General features: G+C 40.9%; 1 protein-coding gene across 1 annotated transcript in view; it reads left to right on the top strand.

Moving 5' to 3' along the window:
* The window catches only part of gnas (GNAS complex locus), a 30055-nt gene that overhangs the window by 4281 nt on the left and 10007 nt on the right, over positions 1–15767 (top strand). Inside the window, exons 2-5 of the mRNA XM_047593771.1 lie at positions 2691–2763; positions 11271–11325; positions 11456–11575; positions 15215–15312. Of these exons, the coding sequence (XP_047449727.1) occupies positions 2691–2763; positions 11271–11325; positions 11456–11575; positions 15215–15312 (346 nt within the window). The remainder of the gene's footprint in view (positions 1–2690; positions 2764–11270; positions 11326–11455; positions 11576–15214; positions 15313–15767) is intronic.

The raw sequence follows: 15767 nt of genomic DNA on the forward strand, positions 1-15767 counted from the left end.
GGAGGGTAGTAACCAACACAGCAAAGTGCAAAGGGCACTCAGGAGGCTCCTCTAGTTTTTTCATCTTTCCCGGAAAAGTTATTTCCAATAAATTCTCTGCAGAGCACCTGATTAGCAGCCGAGCTAGCCACCCAGCCTCCTAGCCTCCCAGCTAATAGTTGCTCTTCCAGTTTTCTCTTTTGAACGATGACTAGAAACGACTGCCACTTGTTGCTGTGAAGATTTATTACCTTTCATCTTTCATACAGGTGCATATGTCCCGGTTGTAGCCGTCTTGTCTGGTGTGTTCAAGTGGAATTTTTTATTTTTTTTGGCCCAGAGACAGGAGGTTCTTTGGTTTCAGTTTGGTCGACTCACTCAACTATAATCACTCCACAATGGAAACACATTTTGGATTCTCGAGTGAGATTTTGAGGCAGTTGGTGGGGTTTTAAATCGCCGGTACATTACTGCACTTTACTATTAAGTGCTATTGCCTTGCAAGATGCTCCGACATTTGTGGCTTACACAATTCATTGTGCGGATAGAAACATTTGACACTGTGACATGAGGTCATCAGTCAGACTGGAGAGTGTGATCTTATGAACTCGTGGTATGTACTGTACTTTGCTGAGGCACGAAAATGCCCGAGACTGTTTTGTCGCACGTCAAATAAAGCACTTGGCTAACTCTAGTGCGGTTGAAAAAAGTATAAATAATGAAATTTTGATCGTCTCCTGTCAATTAACTAACAATTTACTTACTCAGGGTGAAATCTTCTTACATGGATATGTCATTTTTATGTTTGGCGCACCTCTTCCAACCATACTGTGCCAGGGAAGTGTGCTGTACAGAAACACGGTACAGTTGCACTAACACTAGCCACAGAATCCGGACTTTAGGTGGGCTAACATGCTTGGGCACGGCACGATTACCTGGTGTGAGTGACAGTTCTTCCCCACACACCGAGCATAACGGAGTCGGCTCGGTTGGTTGCCCAGTGAAAGTAAATCCAAAAAAAATGAGAAGTTTCATTGCATATTCTTGAGCTTTTTTTTTTTTTTTTTTGTGCTTTATTCTGACCACTACTCATACTAGGACCTTCATCTGGGTCAGAACTTTCTCCAGGACCCAGTTTCGGATTGAGTACAGTGTTTATCCATCGCTATCACCGCTCTCTCACTTAAAACGTCAGGGCTTATTCTGGTGTTGAATGGCAACAAGTAGATGCACTGGTCATTTATGGAACTTCTGCCATCTGGTTGAAGAGTATTTTGTTGTTCTACCTGTCATTATACGTCGCTGGCATAGATGGACATAGACTAATTATTTGCAGTAAATTGATCATTGCTCTAGTGTATGTCATGGGTTTGAAACCCTGTCTGAAGTCGCTGCAACTTGCAGGAAACTGATAGCTCATCAGACTGGTAATATAGTATGTAGTTTATTAGTTTGAGGACGTTTAACATATGGTAATAGATGTACACTGTTGTTTTATCCTTCAAAAGGTTGCAAGCAAACCTTATTTCAAACACCTTGCTGCAGTCCCCCCTGTCTGTTTAGATTAAATTATCTGAGGACATGTATCCATGTACATGCACCAACGCATCACCACCCGATCCGGACCATCAACTCTGGCATTTCTGCAATTTGTAACTTTTTTTTTTCTTTTTCTTTTTTTTTTTTTTTGTTCTTGCCTCTAACTAAAGACAATTTCTGTTTTGTCCTGCCTCCCATGTTTCTGTTCCTCCCTGAAACTCACCTGATGTTCCCCAGAGATGCTCAGATGAAATGGATTCATTCAAGTCAGAGAGAAACCATCAGATAAAGTGTTTACATGATTACACGATTAGGAGCAAGTATTCTCCGCCCCTCTCTCGGCCTGGTTGAAAAACCGTCCGTTTCGACTGAAGCGGCGACGCGAGGTGGTTTTATTCCAGTTGTTCTGATTGTTTTAGGCGTCCGCGTAGATGCTGCGAGCGTCCTGTGCCTTTACGTGATTTCTGGACTGGGCTCCGATGTCGAGATGAGGGTGTTGTAGAGGTTACATCATCTGTTGCTGCTCTCGCCACTTACGATGGTTCTTTTTGGCTCCGGCTCTGTTTAAGGTTGTCGTGATGCTGCAGAATAAAAAACATCGGGTCTCCCTGATGGGATGGATGTGAAACCTTTGCACAGAGAAAACTGACCGTGATTGCATTTTCAGTACAGGACATAACGCCTCTGAACTAGCTGTGTGTTGGAACTGTAAGCAGCAGTGAAAGAGGGAAGTTTGAAGCTTTAATTTATCTGACCTCTACAATGTGTCAGTTTTCTTATGGATTTAAGGCTAAAAGTGTGCGAATATGTTTTTTTTTTTTTAATGGGGAAAAACAAAAGGTCTGAACGTAGTCATCATTAAATCTAAAAATGGAGTCTTGTGATACCGATCAGAGTATCTAGTGGAATAATCCAGTTTATTATTTCAGCCATGACACCCAGCACTGTCCTTGCCTCAACCTCCAGTTTTTCCTCCAGACAGTTGTGTTTGAATTTGTTTTCATTCACAGCCAGAACAGCTTGTAAATTTCCAAAATAATATTTGTCTTTTGATCCACGTACAGGAAATCGAAATAAAGTGCGTGTGTTTCAAACAAGACTATAGGTTCATCCGTGTGGTCTAATCTACAACTTTTTTAAATTTTTTATTTTTTATTTTGTCTCTTCCTCAGGAGCTGGAGAGTCGGGAAAGAGCACCATCGTGAAACAGATGAGGATCCTACATGTCAACGGCTTCAATGCAGAGTGAGTGTGATTATGAGTAAAGGGTCAGGATACACCGTTAACCTTAAGACGTTGACGCGGCCTCTGGAAAAACACAGTTCCAGGCTGACTCAGCTGTGGTTAGTGGTTAGAAGATAACGTTTTTGGGACGGTAAGGTCACAGGTTCACATCCCCCCCATGGTTGCAGTTGAAATTTCAAGGTGTTAACAGTCACCATTTACAGGAAACTAGAAAGAGGTTCATCATTTCTTTATCCTGATTTTGATTGAAGACATGTTACCAACTGAATCAATAGTTTGACTCACTGAATTTATTTAATATGTAACTTATTCTTAGATCATCTGATCATTTTTGGTGAGACTGACCTGCTTAATCAATGCCCTTAAAATGCTAAATTAATTGGTTTGACTGTAGTTTTCAGATATTTCACTCAGTGTTGGCAGGAACCTCATCTCCCATTAACTTCCGTCCCCATTTTGACTTTCCATTGACATCCATCCTGGGCTATCCAATCACAAGTAGCCAGCTTTAAGTACCTGCTGTCACACCTGGCATTAAAATGCATTCGCACCCCCAACCCCATTCTTCCGCTCGTGATTCGAACTCACATACACACCAACGTTATTTGTGGCGCAGTATGTTTTTAACCTCTCATCGTTCCAGCCTTTTTGTAAAAAAAAAATAATAATAAAATGATTATTTAGGACTTATCCAAAGTAAATTGAATGCTGCACATGAACATTTTGGAGCTCATGCATGGTCTTGGTCTCTTTTGAAAGAATCACTCTAAGTAGTATTGTTCTTGAGTTGGTACACAGTTAAAAAAAAAAAAAAAAAGTTGTTGGGTTCGTCCGAATTTGTTTTGTCGGCTGTGTTGGTTTAAACCTGTAATGGATTTTATCAGTGAAATCAGGAGAAAATTACATATTGCATGCAGCATTTACTCAAACACAACTGCACAGAGCTTTCAAAAAGATACTGACATCCCATATGCCACCGAGCAGAGTGTTAAAGGGTTAAATAGCTGCTGTGTGTAATGGATTACTACCTCTGTATCACAACCACCAACAGCTGTTCGTTTTGTGTGCATCACAATTTTGGGAAATGATACATATGTACTCAGTGACCGGAGATAGCGTCCCTCAAATGTCCCCTCAGTGTCCTGGATATGTTCTCTGGTCACTTGTGGTCAGATTCCCCAGGACGGCCGTTAATGAAAGATCTGAATTGGGCCGTTGTTGTTGGGATGCTTTAGTTGCCGACTATTAGCAACGATTGTGACCTTATTTAGCTGAGATAACAAACATGGAGCTCAGACAAGAACATAGTTAAAAAGTCTGTGTAAGGGTCATGACGCAGAGAGGAGAAGACAGTCGGTGGGAGTTTGTGGTCCTAGATGTGACTGAGTCAATGAGAAAGATCGCTGTGATTGATTGGAGGTTATATGTGGGCTAAAAAAATTAGCATGATAAATTTTGCCATTCTGACGATGATAAAAATGTTATAATTCCAATTTATGTTTTTGATCTGTCAACAAATAAGCTGCTTAACTACAGTTTTAAAGTAAAGTTGCTGTAGTGACTAATCAAACTGCCTGAAATCTGAAAACGTCTTCTGCCATGCGAAACTCACTCCCTTCAGTTTTATTGTTCTATTCTGGCTTTGCTTATCACACTGAATGGACTGACTGAATGTTGGCAATTTTTTTTTCTTTTAATTTACCGTAAGGTGACTGTATTTCTGGAATAAAATTCGGGGACATTTACAGGAGAAGATTCAAAAAAAAAAAAAGATTAAACGTTATCAAGATAAAATGAAAAACCCAGGACAATTATGGTTTCATTTATTTTGACACATTTATTCATATTTAAACATATTTAAACTGCTATGTCTGTAATGTCAATAGCAGCTTGACCGGCTACCGTCATAGTTGTAGTCTGCGGTTAACTTGTTTTTTTTTTTCATTCATTAAGATAAAATCAGGGGCTGACCCCAGAAATCAGGTACATCTGGTCCCTCCTAATTCACCGGAGGATGTGGCGGCTTTCTCCTGACGCATTTGCCGGATCTCGTCGTACTCCGGCTTGTGGTTGTACTTTAGATGGTGGAATAAATGTGTTGTGTTGCTATCCTTAGCCATTATCTTTTTTCTTTTTTTTTTGTGGCAAACCTTGCATGTGGGACAAGGTTTGTTCCACATTCACCTTCTGATATCCGAACCAGTTCCATATCATTGATGAGGATCCTCGTTAGCCGTTAGCCACAGGTGAGCTACGACTGTGAGGACGTCAAGTACGTCGCATGCAGTCACGTCATTGTGTGTCGTGTACGATAAGTTGTCGCCCATTCCTAATTGGCTGATCAGCTGAGAGAACCAGAGCACGTGAAGAGATAAGGAAGTAAACAAAACGATAATTTTTCATAACAACGTGATCATCTAGGTTGGATCAGCTGATTATCTTCAATCGGGAGAGGCCGGCTCTGTATAGCTCTGTTCGCACGGGGCTAGTTTTACCTGAGGACATCCTGTGATTCAAATATCAGTGTGATTCAAATATCACTGTGATTCAAATATCACTGCGATTCAAATTCATGTTCCGTTGTTACGGCTCTGCTACTTCCTCACTACTTACCTCGCTCCACTGCGTGTCGGCGATAGTTTTAATTACTTTGCAAATTATGTTTTTGCAAAAATATGTATTTTTGATGCTATTTGTCCTGGGAAAGAAATTACCAGTGACCTTTCAGGATTTAAATCAGCTTTGTCGATGAACACATTAATGGTCGATTTAATGATTTCATCCCTATAAATGGGCGAGTAGTTAAGCGACATCTCAATTTTGCGCCAAACTTTGAGTTAAAACACATCCTTCATGTTTCTTGAGGTGGAAATCAAACAAAAATTGCGAATAAGTGAAAACTCACCCCTAGTCGTGGGGTATTAATGGAGAACCTCTGCGTTGAGAATTATGGTAGGTAATTTGCAGTGTAATTTTTACTTTACAAATCACATTAATCACATTAAGATCACAGACGACCTCCGTGATTATTAGAAATTACCGGAGCCTCTTCGCAGCCTCCTAGCCTCCCAGCTAGTGGCTGCGCTTCCTCTTTCCCCTTTTCATTGATGAATGAACAAACTACTGCCACCTGCTGCTGTGAAGAGTTTTCTCCTCTCAGGTGAAGAATTTCTATACCAGCCAGTTGTTGGTTGTAGTTTTTACGGTGAGTTCAAGTGCAACGTTTTGGCCCAGACACGGGAGGCACGTGAAGAGAGTCACAGTTAGCCTCCACTGCTGGTTGTAGCTTGTTGTAGGTTTGACGTGTCCGTGCCTTAACAAACCTGGGACGTGACACAGAATCAGGGTTTTCTTCAATTATGTGTTTTCTTTAACTTCCTGCACCATATTTTCTGGGCTCCTGTAGCTTCTACCTCATCTTCTCTAAAACTAGTCGTTCTTCTGCTTTTTGAGATGTAAATTAAATTGATTTCACTTTTTTTTGGCATCCTTTCGTTTTCAGTTCACCAATTCAATCCGTGGAAGAGAAAAAGAAGCATTTGTTCGTAATGTGTCATTACACTTCTGCTGCTCTCTCTCTTTTATGTTTCGGTTTCTGGATTCTTAACTCGTGCTGCGCTTGCTTCGCGAAACGAAAAAAGGAGAGTTTCATCCGTCCGTGTGCTTGTGTGTCGGCTGTTGTGGTCGCGCGTTGGTGAGGATGGAAGCGTCTTTGCAAGGTTAGACTAGAAAATCAGCACCTAAGGCGGACGAGAGCATATGACCCAGCGCGTGACTCCACAACACTGAGCCGTGTGTGTGTGTGTGTGTGTGTGTGTGTGTGTGTGTGTGTGTGTGTGTGTGTGTGTGTGTGTGTGTGTGTGTGTGTGTGCGTGTGTGCGCGTCAGTGTCTGTTTTGTTTTCATCAACAAGACACACAAACAGATACAGAATCATGGCTTTACAGTCAGATATGTGACATTAGTTGGATTGTCATGTGGCCTCATTCGTTTCCTCGTGTGTGAGGAGTGTTTCCGTGCTCTGTGCGTGTCCCTCTGCGTGGATGTGTTTGACTGTCAGATGTGTGCTCGTAACAAAGAAACACCTTTTGTCTTATGAAGATCTGATAAAAACCAAAACAACGGTGCTGCAGGCCAGTGGCTCATGGGTCTTCACATGACAAGCATGGTAATATGTTTTAATGAGCCCGGATCCTCAGGCGGGACATAAATATACTGATTGGGACTTAAAGGCTTCAATACCGCCAGTGATAAAAGATTTGGGTGAATGGACTGAGTGTTGTGGTAATGTGTTAATGTCAGAGTAATTGGCTTGTGACCGGAAGACTGCTGGTTCCAATTCTTGGCCCGATCTGGGGGAAAAAAAAAGAATTAATGAATGAGTGAGTGGATGAATGAATGAATGAATGACTCAGCTCTCCGCAGTCTTTGAACAGGCATGACTGGGCTGCCCTTGTGCAAGGCATGCAACCTCCAGGCTCCCCGCTGCAACTGTGAAGTGGTCAGCGGCAGCTTAAGACTTTGTTTCCTGATAAATCCTCAGAGCTGAATGCAAGCAGAACATTTACTGACCACAAAACATAAAAACACAAAAGGCTGAAAACCGAGAACATGCTCCACTCTGAGCCATCCGCTTCGCATATGACTCAGTAGTTTCGGTATTTTCTGTTTTGAGCTTCTCATATTTTTATGTTTTTGTGCATTTTTGCAGACTTTTAGTTTAACTTAGGGCGGTCAATTAATTAAAATGTTAAATCACAATTAAATGCATGATTGATTGTCCATTGAATGCGTCCTCCTGTGAGGGGGAGGAGGCTCTCTGTGTTGGCCCTGTGCTAGCGGGAGGCGTCTGAAGCTTGAAAACTCGGTTCGGGTCGACAGCTGCTTTCCGGTCGATCCTTACGAGTTGTAAGCAGTTTGTTTTCGGTGCATATAAACCTACAAGACTAAACATTGTAAACTTCCATTAACATTACCCCACAAGTGGGTGTAAGCAACATTTAGGAGCGGTTAGCATCAGAGCTAACCGCTCTGGGGGGGTCTTTCTATGTGGAGCTTACATGTTTCCCCTCACACAGACATTTGTGTTGGGCTAAGCGGTGACCCTAAGTTCAGTTACAGTCAACACAACAGACATAAGTCAGAGTATATAAAGTGTAACAGAGAATCACAGCTTCTGTGATGAGTAGTATCATTAGGTGGTAGTAGATTTAAAAACAGTCACAGTTTAAAACGTCATCAGGGGAAGCTCTGTATGTTATTTATAAGTTAATCAAAGGATGAATTGACTTCTCAGAAAAAAAAATAACTTGTCAGATTAATCTGGAAAAAAAATCGATAGATCAATTCAATAATTGGAATAATTGTCTTTAGATTCATCAGTTAAACAATAATTGTTCGTTGCAGCCTGACAAACCTGTGGCAGCACCTGGAATGAAAGTATCTTAACGAGATTGTGCTGCTAGCTCCAACACCACAACTAAAAACAGCTGCAACACCTTTTATTTTTATTGCAGATAACGCACACACCTTTCTTTATGGTGAATACAAAGTCAAAATTAAACTTTCCCTTGAAAGTGCAGCCTTTTCATTGTTGTTCTTGAAAAACAACAAGATTCCTATTTTAAACCTTAATATTGAGATTCAATAAAGTTTTTTTTTTCGGTTCAAATTGATCTTCACCTGGAAGATTTGTTTGATAAATTAAAATCCTCTGATATAGTTTTTACATATCATTAGCTTTATAGCATAATTGATATTTAATTGATAATTAATTTTTTTGTTGATATTGTAACAATATCATTGTGTCATATCAATACAGTCAGTCGCTATTAAGCTAACGATATTTGCCATTTCTTGTATCCTCCTGTTAGAAATCTCTCTGCACACTGTTGTCACATGACCTGTGTTGTGAGAGCGTCCACATGTGAGGCAGATCATAAAATATGAGAGAAGCTCCAACTCTGGAGCTGGTGTGTGGCATTCACCTCAGCGTATCACAAGACATCACCGCTGCTGTGTCATGTCTTTGTGTCTCCTCTTCTCTCTGACAAAGCAGTCGCACATGTGATTTTTAATGACTATCAGGTTGAAAATGTAAATGGAGCCTTCTCAATCTCTCTCCTAACCCAATAAACTCCGTCTTGACTCCTCATCTTCTCTCTTTCTCTTACTCTCTCTTGTGTTGCGTAGCGTGCAGGTGGTTTTCAAAACACGGATAGGAATTCCACTCCCAAATTACCTGCCCTTTGTCCCCAAACACTAATGTCCTGTGGTGATGCTAGTTTACATTATGTGTTGGATTTTATTTATTGTTGCATTAAGCTGTTTTAAATACCGTTGTCTCGATCGATACGGTTCCATCGCATCATGTTCAATCTTTTAAAGTAGATATTTTATTATTAATTATAATAATGCAGTAACACAAGTTCCTTTAAATGCCACTAGTCATTTGAATGCACAATGAATTCAAGCACGTCCTGGTGTTATGACCTTGACTCGACCGTAGCTCATCCAGGTACATTTAAAGGAGATATTTAATCGCGGTTAAATATTTTGACCTTAATCTGCAAAGTAACTAAGGCAGTCAAAATGTGTCATGGTGTAAAAGGAGTAGAGGTTAGATCAGAGACGTCGCCTTGACTTTGAGTCTCTCAGCGCGTTTACATGCAATTCGTCTTTCTGAATGTCGTCCTTGTCCCAGTTTACATGCAACGGAGTAAATCAAATAACTAGTAGGAACATGTCCTCCTCCTCCACACTAGGTGGCAGTAAGTGTCTTTTCAGCGGGTTTATGTGGCCCCCGGTTGACCTATTACGTTATATAATAAACAACTGGAGTCGTTTTCATTCAGCAGACAAGATTTCAAACAACAACAATGTGCGTGTTACTGATGGTGCAGATAAGGTGGTTCTTCTACTGACTCTGTTTACCTTCCTCTTCTGTGACTGGCTTTCTTGGATGTTTTTGTTCCGGGGTCATACACCAGTGCAGTGGTTGTGGAGGATGTGCACATGGAGGTCCAGTTAAAGTCCGATTAAGGTGTTTACATGCCGGGGAAAATCAATTTCCAGTTGTATTATCTGGGTGTCTTAGTCAGATAAGGAAAACTAGTTAAAGTTTTTTTTTGTTTTTCACATGCATGTAAACATACTGACTGTTACCATTTGTTTGACCACTCGGTAAAGGTTCTCAGTCATCTAGTTCATGGTATATCTGAAAACTGAAAGCAAAAAAAAGTAGTTTGTTCAGTTTTAAAATGACTAGCGGGGAGTAGGGGTTTACAGTCTGTGCAGACCATAGTCTTGTGAGTTTCAGGTGGCAACACCTAAAATCACTAATCATCAAGTCATTTAGAAATAAAGAAGCTACTTGGATTAAATGTCTTTCAGTGACCGGTAAGATATTATAGCACAGCAGCAACATGGCAGCTTGGCCCAGGATGGTTTATGGTGTATGGTTTACGTTGATGCGTGTTTGAGTTCAGCTTCATGTGGTCCCAACATGTTAACCTTTTTGGCGAAGTCAAACCAGAGTCACAAACTGTGGAGTGCACAGTGTTACTTTAGTTCATTAAAACAATACATGCTAGCTGAGTTGTTTACCAACAGAACAAATTACGGCGGTTTTTAGTATTTGGTCGTCACAGTTGGATGTTTGAAAAGAGAGAAAAAAATGTAATTTACTGTAACTGATTAGCCTCGTGGCTAATTTGATAATTCTGTCAACATCATGCAGGTGTTCATGATTTTATTGTAAATTAACTAGCAACTATAGCAGCTAAGCATCACCACAAAGACCATCTCCCTATCAGAGGCAGTGGCCCAAGCAGGACCAAACTACATCCATGGCCCTAGTTGAGATAGTAAGAGACTTTTCAGCTCTGCAGGTTGTACTGTAGAGAAGATCATTTTTCATTTTTCTATTAGCCTCCTGGAATTTAAAGGAGTAAATAGGGGCTTTGAAACTTCAAACTTGGTGTCCTGTGCACTTTTTTCTATTTATTTTACTTCACAGGACAGCAGAGTTCTGCTTAAACGTGTTACAAATGTGTACACTGTCTGAGTTTCTATCAGTTATCCAGGTTGAGTATTTCTTAGTTACTGATGGGGAGAAAAAAACACAGTATTGTGATTTTTCCTTTTTTAACTCCTTATAAGAACTAAACTTGGCATAGAAATGATTGATGATAAGATGAAAAAAAAGCTGATGGGAGCAACAATAGTTTTATTTTAATGTATATTTGGACATTTTTCACTTGAAAACAAATGCGTTCAAATATAAATGTTCTGAACATGTTCACTAGAATGAACTGGAAAGTGAGTGTATGCACAGTAGCTCAAACTGCATAAGAAAATAAATGAAATCAGTGAATTAAATTGGGGTCATTTTTTAAAATTTATTATTGTTTCAACTGTATTTGTATTTTGATTGCGTTTTAAATCTTTTGGTCTGTCGAGCAGCAGCACCTGACGTGACTGTAACCTCAAACTTTGTGTCTCTTTCAGAGAAAAGAAGCAGAAAATTCAGGACATCAAGAATAATATTAAAGAGGCCATTGAGGTAAGTGTCTGTGTTCCTTTTAGATGTGCTATATATATACACACACACATACATAGACCAAAATAAAGTATTTTACATATATATCTATAGTATTCAGGAACTGTATTGTCTGTGTGTGTGTCTCTAACAGACCATAGTAACAGCTATGAGCACCCTGACACCACCGGTGCAGTTGGCATGTCCACAGAACCAGTACCGGATCGAATACATCCTCAACCTCGTCAACCAGAAGGACTTCGAGTTTCCATTTGTGAGTATTAAAAAAAAAAAACACACACACACTCAAAAATATCATTTAGTGTAAACAAGGAAATCTTCATTCTGAGTTTTGTTTGTTTTATGATGAATGCATCCTGCACCCACACCTCAACTCTTCGTCCTTTTAAGTTATTTCACTGTTGGCGTCTTTTTTGCAAAAGAAGCGATGGTGGACTCTAAACAGCTTGCTTCTTCGATGGCAGCCATTTTGTTTTCAACAAATTGAACTCCATAGCGCTCAGATGACATGTACGACTACTTCACTCTCACTCTTCTGTCCATCCGTGCATAAAGTCCACCTGGAAGGATTGATTGGCCTGGGAGAGTTTCGTAGGAGCATAATCTGTTCAACCAACAACCCACCGTACAAAATGTACCTGTGAGGACGTTGGTCTGGCTTCTAGGCTTGCATAGTCACTCTAATAATTGAATGATGAATTGGTTAGTTAGTGATTCTTATTTGGCTGTCGGACCAGACTAGAATGATCAGGTTCACGTTAGGTTCAGGGCAGCCTTAAAACAAATACATTCACTCGATGGACCCTGCTACCGATCAAAATGATTGGATCAGAACATCCCCAACATGTAGTAGACTTAATGATTCCTTAATGATTGTTTTGGGCAGTTTGTTTCAGTGTGTTTCGGTTTATAACGATCCTTTATGATGTCTGGTGACCAGCAGGCCTATCCGTGATTACAACCTCTGCGTAATTCACCATGTAATAGATGGCAGATTGGTTTCATCCAATCATCTCATACCGCTCACCTTGATCGACCCTGGCGTAAAGCCGTTGTTGGTGCAATTCAAGCGAGCCAGGTGTTCCTAGTAGAGGGTAGCAGGCGATACTCCCAACATCCCAGGTGATAATCCCTCGACACGGGTACGAACTCAGTCGCCAACGCCAATGACCCGATGGGTAATGTCTGCGTGGGTTTAGTATTCTCAGCAGGATACCATTAACTAATTGACACCATTAACTAATTGTCAGGGCCAAGAGACCAAAGCTCGGTGGCAATGTTTATCCACAGCCACCTCTGGGGCCGGGGTTAATTCAATTTTCAGTTCACTCAGTCTCACCTTTGAGTAGATGGTGCGGTTTAATTCTCGAGTGAGAGCAGATTTGTTTTATCCTCTGCCACTGTGGCGCTCCACGTCACGAGGAACACATCTGTTTGCCGGTCACTAAGTTACTGCACATGACAAAACTGAACCACAGGTTTGGTTTTATTTCATGCATGCATCGAATGCACATGTGGAAAAAACATGGAGGTTGCCGTTCAAGTGCTAACATCAGCCCTAAGTCACTAGAACCCAGCTGCTCGCCATGGTTAGGATCCAGAAGCCTCAATGGCTCAATGATGCCACCAGTAAAAAGTAAATTGACCTTTTTCCATTATTTTTAGAGCAAGAACTGAGTCTGTGAACAGCTGTGCGCAGTGAAATTAGTTGTAGAAGCGTGCAGCTCCTCATCTAACAGCTCACTGTGGCTGCTTCATTACTCCCCGAAGAATCTCTGCTAAATTTTCTAAAAAGAAACATAATTAGCCATGTAAGCGTTGAAAATACAAAGCTGTGGCAGTAGGAAATGTTCAGTTTGTAGATCTGTTTACAGATTACATTAGCATACGTTCAGTTCGTTATATATAACATAAATACAGGCGTACTTTCTTTGGTGGCTCAAAGGATCAATCCCCATTGTGTTACCTCATTGAGTGACTTATCAGACATTTGTTTACATAAAAACCTTTTGGCATTTTAATGAGCGAACTCTCTGCCGTACATCCATTTAACTTAAAAAACTTTCCAGTTAACTGGCTGCCGCTCTCCGACTTCCACGCTGGGATCGAATTAGTCACATGTCATTTCTGCGATTTCCCCCGACTGACCAGTTCAGTAGGTTAATTGTTGCAGCGTGACCTTTACTGGAGAGCAGGGCGGGTTGCATTGGGAGAGAGATCTGCAGTCGTAACCGGAGTCAGAGCGAGGTCTGAATTTCTTTTTCTCGAAGCACATGACCGAATATAAATGAGCGCTCTGTTTGTCAACACATGATCAGTCAGTTGTCATGGAGAACCGCAAAATGACAGGAGGGGGGTATTTTCTTACATGCAAGGCATGAGTTTTACAGGTTTAGTGACATTTTAAAACAGCTGAGACAAACAAGGGCATGCGATCACAAAATTAGGAAACCTTTGACACTGGTGGACTTGTTTAGACATTATGGTTCTGCCTAATATGTCTGAATATATATATATATAGAGGTTTATATATATATGTGTGTGTGTGTGTGTGTGTGTGTGTGTGTGAGTGCACATCGTCACTTCCAGTCAGGACTTATCTTCAAATGGTGACTAATAGTAAACCGAAATTAAACAACCCTCAGTTGCAGGACGTAGTGTTGCTATTAATTTTGCTTCAACAGTGCCGACCAGGATAAATATTTAGTTTTGAGCATCCAGTTATCAGCTGTTCCTCTCATACAGTGAAGAACAGCTGATTGTAATATCAATATCAGCTGATTGGCCGCAGTTAGAACTTTGTCCTCTGTTGTTGACAAACGTGCTGCATAATTTGAGGTCTGCGTTTTATTTCGTCGCGAAACTTTCTTGAGATGAGCTCTGCAGAGGACACCTGTTGTTTCCCCCCAGTATGAAGACTGTGAGCGGTGGTTACTGGATGCTGCGTCCCAGCGTGTCGCTACAGTCTGTGCACAGTGAATTTCCCCCTCCTTTCCCTCCACCACTATTTACCTTTACTCACATGTACGCAGGCATCGTCCAGGCACAACGTACACTGCGTGTGGTGTCAACAAAAACCCTGAGACACACATCATGGATGACAGTCAGCCCTGTCCTCTCTATTCTTTCATTTTCAGCCGTAGTTGCCGTGTTTGGTGTGTGAGACACGGTAGATAAAGAAAACTTCTTCTCCTTCTTTGAGGAACCCTCAAGTTAATTCGCTAATTTAATTTAATTGACTCCACATGCACATGAACTGTTGGTTTTGAGCCATAGAACTGCTCCTCAGAAGTGAAGCCAAGGCGAGTAGAGCTCCCCCTGGTGGCTGGCTACAGTATAGGTCACCTCCTCCATGTTAGTGGATGGGACCAAACTAAAACACTAAAATAATATAATAAAATAATATTTTTTCAAGGATGGTTTCTGCCATTTTAGGTAGTTAATATTATGTTGATGAATGTTCAAGTGTCAGTTTTTTTTTGGATAAGTTTCGTTTTAGTTAGGTATTTGACGCTGTAGAAACAGGATGTGACATAATGGCGACTACCAGTTGCCATGCCAACAAAAAATAAAAATAATTCCTTGTAACTGGTGGAGGTAGAGCAGATGAGTGTAGTATTAATTAATTGCAGCTCCACTCTCGGACCATACTGCACAGGTGGAGCTTCCTGTATCCCCGGGACAATAGCGTCGGTTTCACCAAAGCAAGGAAGTGGTGACACGCTCATATTTGTATACCGTCTTTGGTTTAACCAAAGCGATGTCTGTATGGGATATGGCACGTTCGCTGCTTGAGTCAGAACAAGTTTCTCACTGTCGAAGCATCACAGGTGAAAAGCTCACGTAGCAGCACGGATGAGGATGTTAATTCTGTGTAACTTTCCCTCCTCAGGAGTTTTACGAACATGCCAAGACACTGTGGCAGGACGAAGGGGTCCGGGCGTGCTACGAGAGATCCAACGAGTACCAGCTAATCGACTGCGCACAATAGTAAGTAGCTTAAAACACCATACGTCTACACATAACACACCTCAAGTTAACTCAAATTATGTTTGTTAGCCAATCAGAAACTTCTTTTTCCAGATGTTTGAAGACACAGCGAATTCATTAGGGACTGAAGTGAATGCATTCAAATATAACAGTCCTGTGTTAAATCCTCCTTCATGACTGCTCTGATGTTCAGTTTGTATTGAAACGGCTTCAAAAATGGGATAATTGAACTGGTTGATGTTATCTTCCAATACACTTGACAACTAAATATATTAAACTACTACATTAAAGTGAACTGCTCAAGTACTTACATGTCTTGGTTGAAACTTCACCATGTTCCTGCTACAGACACCTGTTCTAACAGTTATTGGCAGGATGAAAGGTCACCTTATCAACTCTATAGATAAAACGCAACGTGTACATTTCTTTAAATTATTCCAACCCGGAGCCTTTGT

This window comes from Mugil cephalus, chromosome 1 (genome assembly GCF_022458985.1).
Source record: "Mugil cephalus isolate CIBA_MC_2020 chromosome 1, CIBA_Mcephalus_1.1, whole genome shotgun sequence".
NCBI classification, from domain to species: domain Eukaryota; kingdom Metazoa; phylum Chordata; class Actinopteri; order Mugiliformes; family Mugilidae; genus Mugil; species Mugil cephalus.